At 38.6% G+C, this 15,313-nt stretch overlaps 1 protein-coding gene across 1 annotated transcript in view; it reads right to left on the reverse strand.

Annotated features, from left to right (window-relative positions):
- ADAM18 (ADAM metallopeptidase domain 18) overlaps window positions 1-15,313 on the reverse strand; it is an 89,537-nt gene extending 74,224 nt beyond the window's left edge. Inside the window, exons 1-4 of the mRNA XM_029950250.1 lie at window positions 15,108-15,313; window positions 14,455-14,531; window positions 6,287-6,342; window positions 3,813-3,891 (exon numbers count right to left, since the gene is read on the reverse strand). Of these exons, the coding sequence (XP_029806110.1) occupies window positions 3,813-3,891; window positions 6,287-6,342; window positions 14,455-14,531; window positions 15,108-15,183 (288 nt within the window). The 5' untranslated portion in view covers window positions 15,184-15,313. The remainder of the gene's footprint in view (window positions 1-3,812; window positions 3,892-6,286; window positions 6,343-14,454; window positions 14,532-15,107) is intronic.

A 15,313-nucleotide genomic window follows, 5' to 3' on the forward strand; every position in this document is an offset into this window, starting at 1 on the left:
TTAAGTCTATCTGGCCCAGTGTGTCATTCAAAGCCATTGTTGTCTTGTTGATATGCTTAGATGAAAAGTCCATTATGGTGAGTGGGATTTGAAAGTCCCCTACTATTATTTTATTATTATCAATGAGTTTCTTTATGTTTGTTATAACTGATTTCTGTATTTGTGTGCTCTCAAGTTGGGGGCATAAATATTTATAATTGTTAGATCTTCTTGATGGGCAGATCCTTTAATTATGGTATAATGTCCTTCTTCATCTCTTCTTACAGAGTTTGTTTTAAAGCCTATTTTTCTCATATAAGTATGGCTACTCCGGCTCTTTTCTGATGACCATTAACATGACAGATAGTTCTCCATCCCCTTACATTCAATCTGGAGGTGTCTTTAGGTCTAAAATGAGTCTCTTATAAGCAGCATATAGATGGGTCTTGTTTTCTTATCCATTCGGATATCTTATGTCTTTTGACTGGAGCATTTAGTCCATTTAGAGGAAGTATAGAAAGATATACATTTAGTGCCATTATGTTGCCTATTGGGTTGGTGTTTCTAGTGATGTTCTCTGGTCCTTTCTAGTCTTTGATGCTTTTGGTATTTTTTGTTTTGTTTTGTCTTTTCTCCACTCAAAGAGTCTCCCTTAAAATTTCTTGCAGGTCTGGTTTAGTGGTTACAGACTCCTTTAGTTTTTGTTTGTCTGAGAACCTTCCATTCTGAATGACCCCCTTTTTTCCCATTTAGCACATTGAAAATATCCTGCCACTCCCTTCTGGCCTTCCAAGTTTCTGTGGATAAATCTGCTGCAAACCTGAAATTCCCTTTTAGGTTTAAAAACTTTTTTTTTTCTTGCTGTGTTAAGGATTCTTTCCTTGTTTGAGTATTTTGTGACTTTGACTATGATATACCTACTGATGGTCAGCTGTTGAATTTAATGTGAGTTCTCTGTTCCTCTTGCATTTTGATGTCTGTGTCCTTCCACAGATTAGGGGAGTTTTCAGCTATAATTCGTTCACATAAACCTTCTGCCCCTTTTCCTCTCTTTTCATCTTCTTGGACTTCTATGATACGAATATTATTTCTCTTTAATAAGTTGTTGAGTTCTCTAAGTCTCATGATATTTGGCCTTTGTATTCCTCTTTTTTCAGCTTTGCTATTTTCTATCATTTTATCTTCTATATCACTGATTCACTACTCTGCTTCATCCACCCAGACAATCATGAATCCCTAAAGATTGTACATAGATTATAGCATTTTTAATTTCAGCCTGACTAGATTCTAGTTCTCTTATCTCTGCAGAAAAGGATTCTCTGGTGTCTTCTATGCTATTTTTCAACTCCAGTTAATATTATTATAATTGTCATTTTATTTATTTATTTATTTATTTATTTATTTATTTATTTATTTTGAGAGAGAGGCAGAGAGAGAAAGAAAGTGAGAGAGCATGACAGACAGAGAGAGAGGGAGAGAAATCCCAAGCAGGCTCTGCACTGACAGTGGAGGAGAGCCCACTGTGGGGCTTAAACTCACAGACTGTGAGACCATGACCTGAGCAGAAACCAAGAGTCAGATGCTTAACCAACTGAGCCACCCAGGAACCCCATAATTGTGGTTTTAAATTCTAGTTCAGACATCTTACTTATATCTGTGTTGATTAAATCCCTGGCCATGATTTCTATTGCCTATTCTTTCTTTTAGGGGAGTTTCTCCATCTTGTCATTTTTTTTTCCAAAAAAGAAAAGAGCAAAGAATAAAAAAGAAAGAATTTAAAAATTTTTATTTTAATGTTTTTTATATGTTTTTGAGAGACAGAGAGAGACAGCATGAGAGGGGAAGGTCAGAGAGAGAGGGAGACACAGAATCTGAAGCAGGCTCCAGGCTCCAAGCTGTCAGCACAGAGCCTGAGGTGGGGCTCAAACCCACGAACTGTGAGATCATGACCTGAGCTGAAGCCAGACGCTTAACTGACTGAGCCACCCAGGTGCCCCGAAAAAGAAAGAAAGAAAAAAATCTCATATACATAGAAAAAAGACAAACAATGAAGAAAAAGCAATAAACAACAACAACAACAAAAACTAGATCCTGGTTGTATTTTGGCCCATTTTCAAAAAAAAATATGTTTATTTATTTTTGAGAGAGAGAGAGAAAGCAAAAACAAAGGAAGGGCAGAGAGAGAGAGGGAGACAGAGAATCTAAAACAGGCTCCAGGCTCTGAGCTGTCAGCACAGAGCTTGACATGAGGCTCAACCTCTGACCGATAAGATCATGACTTGAGCTGAAGGCGGATGTCCAAAGAACTGGGCCACCCATGTTAATATAATCTAGATCTTAGAATTTAAAATAAAATAGCATAAAATAAAATAATAAGATGACATAAAAATAAAGTAAAATGAGAAGAAAAAACCTACAATGTAAAAAATAAAACATAAAAGAACATGTATATATAAAATGTGTATATCAAAAATTAAAAATAATAGCAAAATATAACGAAAATAATTGAAAAAATTAAAAAAAAACTGAAATAAATCTTAAAAAATAAAGAATAAAACTAAAACGGAAGTTAGATCCTACTTCCCCTAAGATTGAAGCTTTGCAGTACTCTGATAGTACACTTGGTGCAAAGGAGTTATTTGTGTTGGTCTTATGTGGGGGAAGAGCCTGCCGCACTTATTCTCAGAATGACTTGTTCCAGAAGAAATGGACCTCTGAGGTGCGTCTTAGTATATGTGGCTCTGGCCTCCAGTGGGTGGCACTGTTTTGCTAGCTAAAGGCTTTCAGCTTAGTCAGGGCCAATGAAGATGGCCTCCTCTACTGTAGCCCAATAGCTGAATATTCCTGCCCTCCACTCTTCAAGGAAACCTCACAGAAGAGCGATTAATCAACCTTCCTGTCCTTGGTTTCTGTCAGAACCCCTCATTCAGCCAGCCTGTGTCCAAGTGTTTTTAAATTTCAGGAGCACAACTGTTTCAAAACTCCAAGTTTTAGGGATTCTCAGGGTGCAGACCAGTGGTGCTCCTCTGGGTGCTCCTCTCCCCACACTGTTATCTGCCTGCCTATGTGAAAAAAGCAGTGGTGGGACTGTGCTGCTGTTCAGTTTGTCAACAAAGAGCAGAAAACAGGCACCCCCTGTTGCAACCTAAAGCTGGATCAAGTCCCTTCTCCGATGTCTGGAAACAGCACAGCACATTGGCACGAGCCTTCTTTGTTGCAACTTAAGCGATCCTCAGACCCTGCTCACCCCTGGAATTCTACCCCACTTTACCACTTGAGCACCCATAAACCAGGTGCTTCCCTAGTGGTAGTGGACTAGTAAAGGTTCAGATTCTGTGCTCGCTGCTCATTCTATTCTATTTTGTGATGGCCTCCTTAAGCCAACTCTCTCCCTGTTCTTGGATACAGACCAGTATCTCTCCCAGTACATTCTCTGCACCTTCTACTTTCCAAACAGTGGTCTCTTTTCTACATGTAGTCTTGCTGGGGTTTTTTTTTTGTTTGTTTGTTTGTTTTGTATTGTTTCATTTTGTTTTGTTCTCATTCAGACCTCTGGTTGATTTCTTTAGTGTTCAGAATGATTTGATAACTATTTAGCTGTGCTCAAGGCATGAGACAAGCTTAGGGTCAACTTACTCCTTCACCAACTTAACTCCCCTCCTCTCACTTACTCTTTTTATGCACAGCAATCAACCACATGACAGGTCAGTTATACTGAATAACATATTTGTATTAAATTGTCATCATGGAACAAACATATCCCAATGGAAATGATATGGCCACATCAATAAAGAAACAAATGATAATAAATATCTAAGACAGCTAAAGCTTACCTTAATATATGAAGACTCTGACTGCAAAAATCCAGTTTCATTATATGTATAAACCAAAAAGTTCTGGGATAAGAAAGAGCTAAGAAAAAAAAAAGGTTGGTAATGAATTTAATAGGAATATAAACATTAATGTAATAAAAATAAATGTGGAATATACAGATTTATATAATAATATGTTTTAATTAGGGTAATGTTAGTGTGGGATCGCAGTTTAAATTCATGGAACCAGTGTATTAGAAAATTCAGCTCTCCTTAACCCTGAAATAGACTGAAATCCTCTGTATCAGTGTGTGCCTGTGTGTATCTTCATTGAACATTTATTTACTGAGTGCCTGCTGAGAGATCCTCTTCTGGGCACTAGAATACATCAGTAAACAAAAGACAAACCACTGGTTTTCATGACGGTGAGGGACACACACTGCTAGCATTATGTAAGGCCTGGGTGAAGAAAATTGATTGCAAAGTGTAGATAGGATGTCATAGAAAAGCTCACTGAATAGATTGAGTAGAGACTTGAAAACAGGCCACATGGATTTGCATAGAAATGTTACTCCAGACAGAGTCAGAAGAAAATCCAAAGACCATGTGGTCAAAATATACATTCTGTATATAAGGAATAGCTAGAGGAAGATATGACTGGAATGAAATGCTGATTGAAGCTGAGAGATGGTGTCACAGAGATGAGAAACCATTAGAAGATTGTGAATAAATAAACGATATGATCAGATCAATGTTTTATTTATTTAAGTAATCTCTACATCTTATGTGGGTCTCATACAAGATCAAGAGTTGCATACTCTTCTTACTGAGCCAGTCAGGCACCCCTCACCAACATTTTAATAGAATCAGACTGAATGCTATGTTGAGAATTATCTGTAGGGCAAGTAAGTAGAAGCAGGAAGAACAGTTAGGCTATTACAGTCATCCAGGCAAGATATGACTGTGACTTGAACTAAGATAGTTAGCAGTGGCAAAGGTCCAATTATGGATATATTTTGAAGACTGAACACATGGAATTTAATAATCCACTGGGAGTTATAATCCATTGCGAGAGAAAACAGAAGAAAATAAAAGATATCCAGGATGACTCCAAGATTTTGTTTTGAGGAATTAGAAGAATAGACTTGCCATTTACTTAGATGACTATAGGAAGGAAAACTTTTGAGGGAGGATCAGACGTACATTTTGGATGTTAAGTCTGAGAATTCTCGCAAACACTTGATTGTTAAGTAAGTAGTCAGATAAATGAATATGATGTCCGTTGGAGAGGAATAGAGTAGAGCTATAACTTGGAAGTAATCAATACATAAATGGTACTTAAAGCTACAAGAAAGGATGAAATAACAAGGTGATTGAAAGTAGCTAGGAAAATCATGATTCAAGAAGATTACTATGGAGCACTCTAAGATTGGAAAGATGAATGAAAATATAAAAAACAAACAAGTTGAAACAAATAAACAAACAAAATGAGGGAATAAGCACAATGGTAAGAGTTAAGCTAGGAGTCCACAGGGTTCTGGAAGCCAAATGAAGGTGATATTTTCTGAGGAGATACTGATAAGCTATAGAAAAATGCTATCATTTGGTAAAGAAAAATGAAGACTAAAAAAATGACTGGCATTCAGAAACATGTAGATGTAGATCATTGATGGTCTTATCAGAAAACACTTCAACTTCAAAGTTGTTGTATAGACATTAAAAACTGACATGAGTTTAATGGTCATGAATTATATGGCAACAGTCATGAATTAAGCGGGGAGTTTTCTTAGCCTTGTTCAACTACAAAGATGCAGGCAGACAAAATGCAGTTGTTACAAATATATATTTTCAATGATGCAGGCAGAAAAAAGGCTGTTTGATTCCACTTGCATGAAATGTTGAGAAAATGCAAATTAGGAGACATAAAATAGATTGATTATTCCTGTAGTTGTGGATAAGTCCAGGGATTAAATGTGAAACAACACGAGGCTTTTATATAGAATATGAAATGTTCTACAACTGATTTATGGTTGATGGTTGCAATGCTGCATACAGTGTAAAATTATTGAATTATACATTTGAGTGAGTTTTATGATACCCAATAAAGTTGTTAAAAATAAATACATATATAACTAATACATTCATAAAATGTATGCCATTAATTGAATTTTCCACCAATAACTGCTTGATGTGTAACCATGTTTGATTTCACATCAAACAGATTTATTTAATACATAACTTGGAGTTCTTGGGTTCAATGGCTTTGTACTTAATTAAAGATTGACAAATACATAGCTTATTTTTAAATTTGAAAATAATAAGCTATAAAATTAAAATATAACATTCTATTATTCATCATTCTACTCTTCTCTTATTCAAGACTTAATCTTTATTGAAAAATCGATAAACAGTCTATATTATGTTGCATTATTTAAACAGTGTACAAAAATGTTTAAGAAGTAAAATCTAAGCTTTAATGAAAAATTACATCTTACTGTTTTCTGAGATGCAGAGTGTATGGTTTTTTGTCAACTGTAATGACATAAATCACCTAAAATAAAGCAAATAAATAAAGATGATTTAGTAAATCAGAAATATATAAACTGAAAAGCCATTTTTCTCTCATGTAAATGGAAGAACTCATTTAGGGGGTTGGGTTCAAGATAACGACATCAGAAGATCATGAACTCACTTCCTCCCATGGGTACAACCAATATACAGCTATATATGGAGTAATTTATTCTGAAAAAGACTGGAAATCTGGATGCACAGAGACTCTAGAGCAAAAGAGAAAAAGGCAGCAATGAGATGGATAGGAGTGGGAGAGACACCAGCTTGCCAAACAACACACAAAAAATACAAGAAGCAGGGCGATACATAATAGGGAGGAGATACAAAAATACTGAGGAGTCCGAGGGTTGTGCTGTACATCAGATAGCTAAACTGTTAAACCCGACGTAAGAAGGACGAGCCCGCTAAATGCTGGGGTTGGGAAACCAATAGAGATTACATCCAGGAAAACTATAGAACTATAGAGCCTGGAGAACCCAGTCTTAAAGGGATCAAATGCAGAATCACTAACGCTGAGACCCAAAGCAAAAATGCTAAATTGAAAAGCATTTAGACCATATATGAAGAGACCCATTTACTAAACTTAAAGCACTTGCCAGAGAAGCAGTAAACTGTTGGAACTTTCTCCGGGACAGAGAAACTGGTGGGTACCATATCTGCAACATCATCTTAGAGTGCTAATGTCAGTGCTGATAGGCACCATTTTAGAATAACTCTTTAACCTGCCACAGTCTTTGGGCACACCCAACTAAGAATCATGTCCACACTATGATATCACAGCCCTACTTTACAGCCATGTCCAGCACCAGCCCCACTCACCTTTGGGTCTCAGTGCTACTGTATGATGCACCTGTGCTGGGTGCCAGCTCTGCCCCCACCCTGCACTGCAGATGGGTGTGCAGAGGGTATACAGTGACACCACTTGAGCATCTTACTCTAGTGGTCAGAGGGGACTGTGCTTTGAGGCTTCTTGTTGCACCTACAAAAAGCTGTTCCTTCAAGATTAGGAGAGGTAGTTGCAGAGAGTCAGGAAAAATGAAGAGACAGGTGAATGTGTTCCAAATGAAAGAAAAAAAACGTAGGAAAAAGACATTAATGAGATGGAGATGAACAATCAGCCTGATCAAGAGTTAAAAGTAATGGTCATATAGATATTCACCAAGCCTGGAGGAAGAGTGGATGCACACAGTGAGATCCTCAACAAAGAGACAGGAAAAATAAGAAAGTTCCAAACAGAAGTTAAAGAGCTAAAGAATACCATAACTTAACTGAAAACTACACTAGAGGGGTTCAACAGCGCACAGAATGAGGCCAGAGACTAGAGTACTGAGCTAGAAAACAAAGGATCAGAACTGACCCAGGGAGACCAGGAAAAAAAAAAAAAGAATTAAGAAATGAAGATAACTGAGCACTGAGAGAGGAGAGGGCAAGATGGCAGAGAAGTAGGGAGTTCTGTACTTCCCGCCTGCATCTATCAAACAAAGAAGGGCTGAAGCCAAAGACACTGAACCACAAGAGTCTGGGAGGAAAAGACACTGAACCACATGAGTCTGGGAGGCACTTGGAAGACAGCCTCATAGGTGCATGATTGTGAACTGGGGGAGATAAAAACGGCCAGACAGGGAAGCACGGAGGGGAGGGAGCCCCCTCGGTGGAGAGGCAAATTTGGAAAAGAGTGGCTGAAACTGCTCTTAGAGCTGTCCTTGGAGAAGAGAAAAACCTTGGCCTGAGACGGAGGGGGATCCTATCATCCCATCTCTAACCGCAGGATGTTCGAGAGAGATACTATCTGTAACTGCGGAGGTTTCTTTGGCTGGGTGCCCCCGTCCCAGAAATTCCCTCCAGCACAGACTATACTCCAGGGACTCAATAGGCATCAGGAGAAACTGCTCCCCTACTTGATCCCAGCTAAGAAGAGCCTGGGCCTGGGCTGGCAGTATTACATTTTGGGCAGCACCATTACTGCACATGGAGTAAGAGCTGGAAATGAGGCTGGGGGCAGGACATAGAACACTGCCCACCTTGGCTGCGCCCCTGGCACAGTGAGATCGGACCCAAAAGACTGATTTGCAACGCTTGGTTCGAGAAGGGACTGGGCAGTTTTTCTCCCCAAAACCACCAAGGCAAGGCCTCAGGGAGCAGCCTGTGGAACCTACAGTGGAAGCAAGACCTGGCTACACCAAACCACACCCATCTGCATTGTGTAGCTGCTTTGTTACGGGAGCTGAATAGATGCAACAGAAACAGACGCAACCGGAGCTGAATAGATGCCCCTCATCCAAGACCAGCACTGATGCATTGCCATGATTAACTCTAGATCAATTCTTGCTATTCAGTTATAGTCTCCCTTATCTCATTCTTCTCTCTCCTCTCCACTGGACTGGGAATTCTGATTATAGATTTGCTTAAACAGTCATATCTAATCCATTCTCCTGATACATATTCTACACCTCCGTCCTTCCCTTCCCTCCTCTCTCTCTGTAATAATCAGACTATATAGTTTTTCAGGGTAATATTATCTTCATTTTTTTTTCTTCTCTCCTCACCTCCTGCCATATTCTCCTTTTTCTCTAACTGAATTAAGCCTTTTAATTTATTTGCCTGGTCAAAGTTCAATTTCTCTTTCTCCCCACCCCTGTCATTTCTCTCTTTCTATATGCTTATGAGAACATCATAAAAGCCATTTATGAAAAGCCCATAGCTACTATCATCCTCAATGGGGAAAACGGAAACCTTTCCACACGAGATCAGGAACATGACAGGGGTGTCCACTCTCACCATTGTTGTTTAACATAGTGCTGGTAGTCCTAGCATCAGCAATCAGACAACAAAAGGAAATAAAAGGCATCAGAATTGGCAAAGATGAAGTCAAACTTTCACTTCTTGCAGATGACATGATACTCTACATGGAAAACCCAACAAACTCCATCAGAAGCCTGCTAGAACTGATCCATGAATTCTGCAAAGTCACAGGGTACAAAATCAACGGTTGCATTTTTATACACCAATAATGAAGCAACAGAAATAGAAATTAAGAATCTGATCCCATTCACAATGCACAGTTTGTGAGTTCAAGCCCCATGTAGGGTTTTGTGGTGACAGTGCAGAGCCTGCTTGGGATCCTCTCTCTCCCTCTCTCTTTGCCCCTCCCCTTCTTGTTCTCGCTCTCTCTCAAAATAAATAAATAAACTTAAAATAGATGAATAAAGATGATGTGATATATATGTGTATACACATACACAATGGAATATTACTCAGCCACAAATAGAATGAGGCCTTGCCGTTTACAAAACATGAAAGAACCTTGAAGGTATTATGCTGAGAGGAATAAGTCAGACAGAGAAAGCCAGGCAATGTATGATTTCACTTACCTGTGGTATATAAAAAGAACAAAACAAATGAAGAAACAAAACAAAAGAAAACAAAACAAAACTCATAGATACAGAGAATAGATTAGTGGTTATTGGAAGGTAGAGAAGGTCAAGAGTGGGAAAAATAGGTAAGGGGGGGATTTGTGTAGTGATGGATGGTAGCTTTACTCTTAGGGATGATCACTTTGTGGCGCACAGAGATGTTGAATTATAATATTGGATATCTGAAACTTACATAATGTCATATTCCAATTTTACCTAAATTTAAAAAAAGACAAAACCCATTTAAAACATCAATGTATTCTTCAGAATTTATTTTTCTAAATAGTAAGAACTTATTATTCTAGTAAATTTAGGATTAGGGTGATGAATTTAATGTATAGGGTTGGCTTTTTGAAAGGAAAAAATGAAGACTACTTTCTGAAAAAGTATATAATTTAGGATGATTAATATTATTAATTGCTTCTATTCAGAAAAAAACAAACTTTATAGGTCAAGGTGAAAGACATGGCTGTAGGCTTACATTGTACACCAATTATAATGAAATAACAAATTTACATTATATATATGTATATGTGTAAACCATACACACACACACACACACATACACACACACACACACACACATACACACACACACACACACTACTGTATTCACCTAAAGCCACTTAGCAATTCTTAGCATATAAAACTGAGGAGGAAAGGACTCAAGAAACAAGTTAGGAAAGGATGTTGTAGCTCCAGGAATGGGACTCTAATTAATACAACAGGGACTGAGTTATGACAGTGCTTATCATTTTGATGTGGTGACAGTCAGAAACAAGACAGGACTTAGTGTAGGTTTACAGAGTCAGTGGACTATCTCAACAAAGACAGACTGACACCTACTCCAGCACATGCATAATTTCTTTCCAAAACAAACCAATTTCAGGAAAGATCTTTGATTTAAAGCTGGCACAGAGTCTGCAAGCTTGGGAGAGGCCAGTGAGGCCCATGACCGGAAACGCCTACAAGTATAAGAAGCACACATCTCAGAAGACCAGAGGACTAATAACTCAGAACTGAGGCGGACCTTGCCTTGTCATTTCCATAAAACTACTGTATTGTACTATAGCAGACCCAATACATTATCTCAGACCAAATGCAAAACAGAGGCAAGAGAAAGTCTGACAGGATCGCAACTAAACTGGCAAGTACACAATAAAAAACAATTTAACTTCTGAAGAATGCCTGCATCAGGAAGGAAAGATATCAAATTCAGCAAATGAAATAAACGATTCCCAAGATAAATGTAAAGTAGTAAGAGAGGACCTGAAATATAAGTACATTTAATATTCTTAGAGAAATAACAAGATGTATTACACCTAAAAATTAGAGAGTATATGTAATGGAATACTATCTAAAAATTTCTAACACTTAAATGGGCATTTATCATATGCCTAGAACTATCCTAGAAACTTTACATGTTTTGTCCAAAAAATATTTTTGCCCACACAACAGCCATAATTTTCATTTTGAGGAAAAGAGACTAACTCTCTCAACACATTTGATGGATATTAGCGCTTGACAGTCCTTATGCTTTACCACCATATTACACTGCTAATAGGTGAAGAAGAGCAGACCGTTCTTACTGAAATAAGAAAAGACGATTGTGGAAATGATCCAATTATATATCATATAGATGAAAATGTAATTGTTGATTTTTAAGTAAATTATTATTATGAGTAAGAGATTGGATATATCTGAATTGGTGAGGTTGAACATCAAAGCTAAGAAAGTTTCTGAGACTAAATACAAAGTAATCTTATAAGTGGAAGATATGCAAGAGTGAGTAAGAGGGAAGCCCTTTCCAAAACTTCCATCATCAGCTAATGAGAATTTATGTAGACAAATATAATACAGCAAAGAAGCAAGAGTTTAGAATATATTTCAAAATGGCTGAGAAATGGAGATCTAGGTAGGTTTATTTTATTTACTCACTATGGGTCATGTAGGAAGTTAAATATAAAAAAAACTCACAAAAAGTAAAGAACTTTGTAAAGTCAATCATCAGAATTCTAAGGAAGAACAAAGTTGAATTAATCACATTTTTCACTTTCAAGATCTTCCATAAAGCTACTATAAATAAGACAGCATAGCGTTGGCTGAAAGAGAGGGAAAGAACTCAGAAATAGACTCACAAAAATAAAATCAGCCGACTTTTTAAAGGTGCAAAGGTATTTCAGTGGAGAAATGATAAGTAATTTCAATTAATGGTGCTGGGAAAATTGGATATCCATATCAAAATGATGAAACTCAGGGCACCTGGGTGGCTCAATTGGTTAAGAATCTGACAGCGGCTCAGGTTATGATCTTGCAGAGTGTGGGTTTGAGCCCCGCATCGGGTTCAGTGCTGACAGTTTAGAGCGTGGAGCCTGCTTTAGATTCTGTGTCTTCCTTTCTCTCTGCCTTCCCTGGCTCATGCTGTCTTTCTCTCAAAAATAAATAAACATTTAAATTTTTTTAAATGATGAAACTAAACCCAGACCTCACACCTTATGCAAACATTAAAAAAAACTTATTATAAAACCTTTCTAATAAATCATAGAAGGAAACCTATGTGAACTTAGTGTTGGGAAGTTTTTTTTTTATAACAGTTTATTGTCAAATTAGTTTCCATATAACACCCAGTGCATCTCCCCACAAGTGCCCCCCACCATGAACATCCCCCTCCCCCTTCAGTCTATGGTTCATCTCCAGTATTCAGTAGTCTCCCTTGATCTGTGTCCCCAAGATAAAAAGCTTCTGCAAGGCAAAGGAAACAATCAAAAAAACTAATAGGCAACCAACAGAATGGGAAAAGATAGTGGCAAATGACATATCAGATAAAGGGCTAGTATCCAAAATCTACAAGGAGCTCACTAAACTCCATACACGAAAAATGAATGATTCAGTGAAGGAATGGGCAGAAGACCTGAATAGACACTTCTCCAAAGAGGACATCCAGATGGCCAACAGGCACATGAAACGATGCTCAGTGTCACTCATCATCAGGGAAATTCAAATCAAAACCACACTGAGATACCACCTCACACCAGTCAGAGTGGCTAAAATGAACAAATCAAGAGACTATAGATGCTGGCGAGGGTGTGGAGAGACGGGCACCCTCCTGCACTGTTGGTGGCAATGTAAACTGGTGCAGCCGCTCTGGAAGTTTTTGAATACGAAAGAAAAATCACAATTAAAAAATAAGTTGGATTTGATTTAAAATAAACACTTTCAGAAAATATCAACATCACACACAGCTACTGTGAGATAATTATGGATCAAGATAAAAACAAGACAATATCATAACTATGTTTATACATGGACAAAATATAAACATCGTTCCAAGGGGAAAAAATGATCAAATAAGCCCTAATTGGGCTACCATGAGCAGCTGTTGCTTCTTAACCAATGACAACTTTAAGATTGCGCTAGTCTTTCCTTCTCCTAGATAAGATTTAAGATGCACAATCAGAATTACCTCTACTACCTGTACTGCATGCATACCAGAGCAAGTCTGTTTCCCCCAAACCACGTAAGCCTAAATCTTATTAATGCCTTTCTAACAACTTCTTGCTGAGACGCCCCATGGGTTCCGTGGTGTGTATTTTCCACAGTAAACCTAACTTGTTTTGACTATCAGGTATGTTCACAATAGTCTTTGGCAGGAAGGCATTGACAGAAGGAAATAAACCCCTGTAACTGTTCTTCTCATCTGAGGACATTTTCCCCAGTGTTATACCAATAACGGCATAATGGCTTCCACAAATATACTTAGATAAACCTTCAAAGGTTGGACACATTCTACATAATTCCTGTAATGTCTCCAAATCCAAACCATTGCTTTAGTGGAAAGTGTGATTGTCATGACAAACTGAAAGTCCATGAAAAAAGTATCCTTCATATGTCTAATAAAAAGATTTTTTAAAAAGATTTGGGATAATAAGGGGTTAAAGAAAGAAAAAAAGAGAAAGGAAGAATGTCCACTATAAGAAATCAAAGGAAAACATTAGCATACTCGATCACAGGGAAAAAACAGCTTACAGAATTCCATAAGTAGAATACAAAATGTAGACAGGTACAGAACACAGTAGGTAAAACTATTTCATGTCCTGTAATGTTGCTATATGCTTTGTGACAGGCAATTTTTAAAATTTTTTTAAGTTTTATTTAAGTTTGAGAGAGAGAGCGCGCGTGCATGAGCAGGGGAGGGTTAAAGAGAGAGGGAGACACAGAATCTGAAGACAGGCTCCAGGCTCATGAGCTAGTTGTCAGCACAGAGCTTTTCGTGGGGCTTGAACCCACAGACCGGGAGATCATGACCTGAGCCAAAGTCGGATGCTCAACCGACTGAGCCACCCAGGGGCCGCTATGACAGGCAATTTGAAGTAAACAGTTTGAAATTTAAAGTGACAATGCAGTGACAATGTACAAACAGAAGTAAATCTGGAAAAAAAAAAACTTTTATGCAACAGAAAGTAGTTTACTTGTAAAGGAACTGGAGTTATAAAGATTAGATTCCATGTCCTGAAACTTAAAGGTTTGATGCCCTTAACATTTTTAATCTTCTTTTTTTTTCTAAATACATGTGTCTGTGTTTGTATGTGTGTATATGTATATAATCTGACTTAATACAAAGGTAAATAAAAAGAGCCTTAAAGTTTTAAATCATAAAGCAAACGTTCTTGATCGTTTACCTGCTTCTCTGAATCTTCAGTCTCATTTGACTGTATCTTCTGTGGAACCGTGACATGCAATAATATTCCTTCAGAATCTGCAGTAGGAAAATGGGTGTTTGTGGGTTTTTTTGTTTGTTTGTTTTTGTTTTTGCAACAATCTTCTCACTCAAGCATGGGCTCTTAATCCTGAGTACAAGGGGCATCTCAAATTGAAAGTAAACTTATGTAGAGGTGCCCACCCTCGTGGGTGCACAGCTTTCACTAGATTTCCAATGGCACACTCAAAATGGCTAGCATGCAAACAAATAAAAAAAATAGTAGACACTACAGTTCTACCTGTTCATCTCCAGAACTATGTCAGCTCCCATCTCCTTGGGACTCTGGGGAAGAAACTGAGGGTCTCACCCTTCTAGAACCTCTGGCCGGAAAGACTGGCGGCAGTTCAACGGCTAAGACCCTAGACCCCCTGACTTGGCTAACCTCCTCAGTCACCCATCCTGGCCTGGGGGTGGGGAGTGGAGAGACGCTGCGGAAGGCGCCAAGAGGGGATCGGAAGGGGAAGGCCAGGCCGTAGGAGTACCACAAAGAAAATTGCTCTCCTGGCAGAGCCCAGCCCTGCATAGAGGCAAAAGGAGAAGGAAGTCCAGGCTTCCCAGGCTTCCCAGCCTTACCCAGGCGGGCGTGCAGCCCTCCAAGCGCAGAGAGCAGTGCTAAGAGAAGGAACATGGCTGGGCCAAAGCGCGCCATGCACCGTCGAGGCTGAAGGCCGTTGGGCAGCTCTGAGGCTCGCGGGCAGGAGGACACCGAGGAGTCCAGCTGCTGGCCGGGGCCCCGCTGTTAAGGTTGCGCAATTGTGCTTGCTTTCAGCTCGCGCGGG

Source organism: Suricata suricatta, chromosome 1, assembly GCF_006229205.1.
Source record: "Suricata suricatta isolate VVHF042 chromosome 1, meerkat_22Aug2017_6uvM2_HiC, whole genome shotgun sequence".
Taxonomy (NCBI): domain Eukaryota; kingdom Metazoa; phylum Chordata; class Mammalia; order Carnivora; family Herpestidae; genus Suricata; species Suricata suricatta.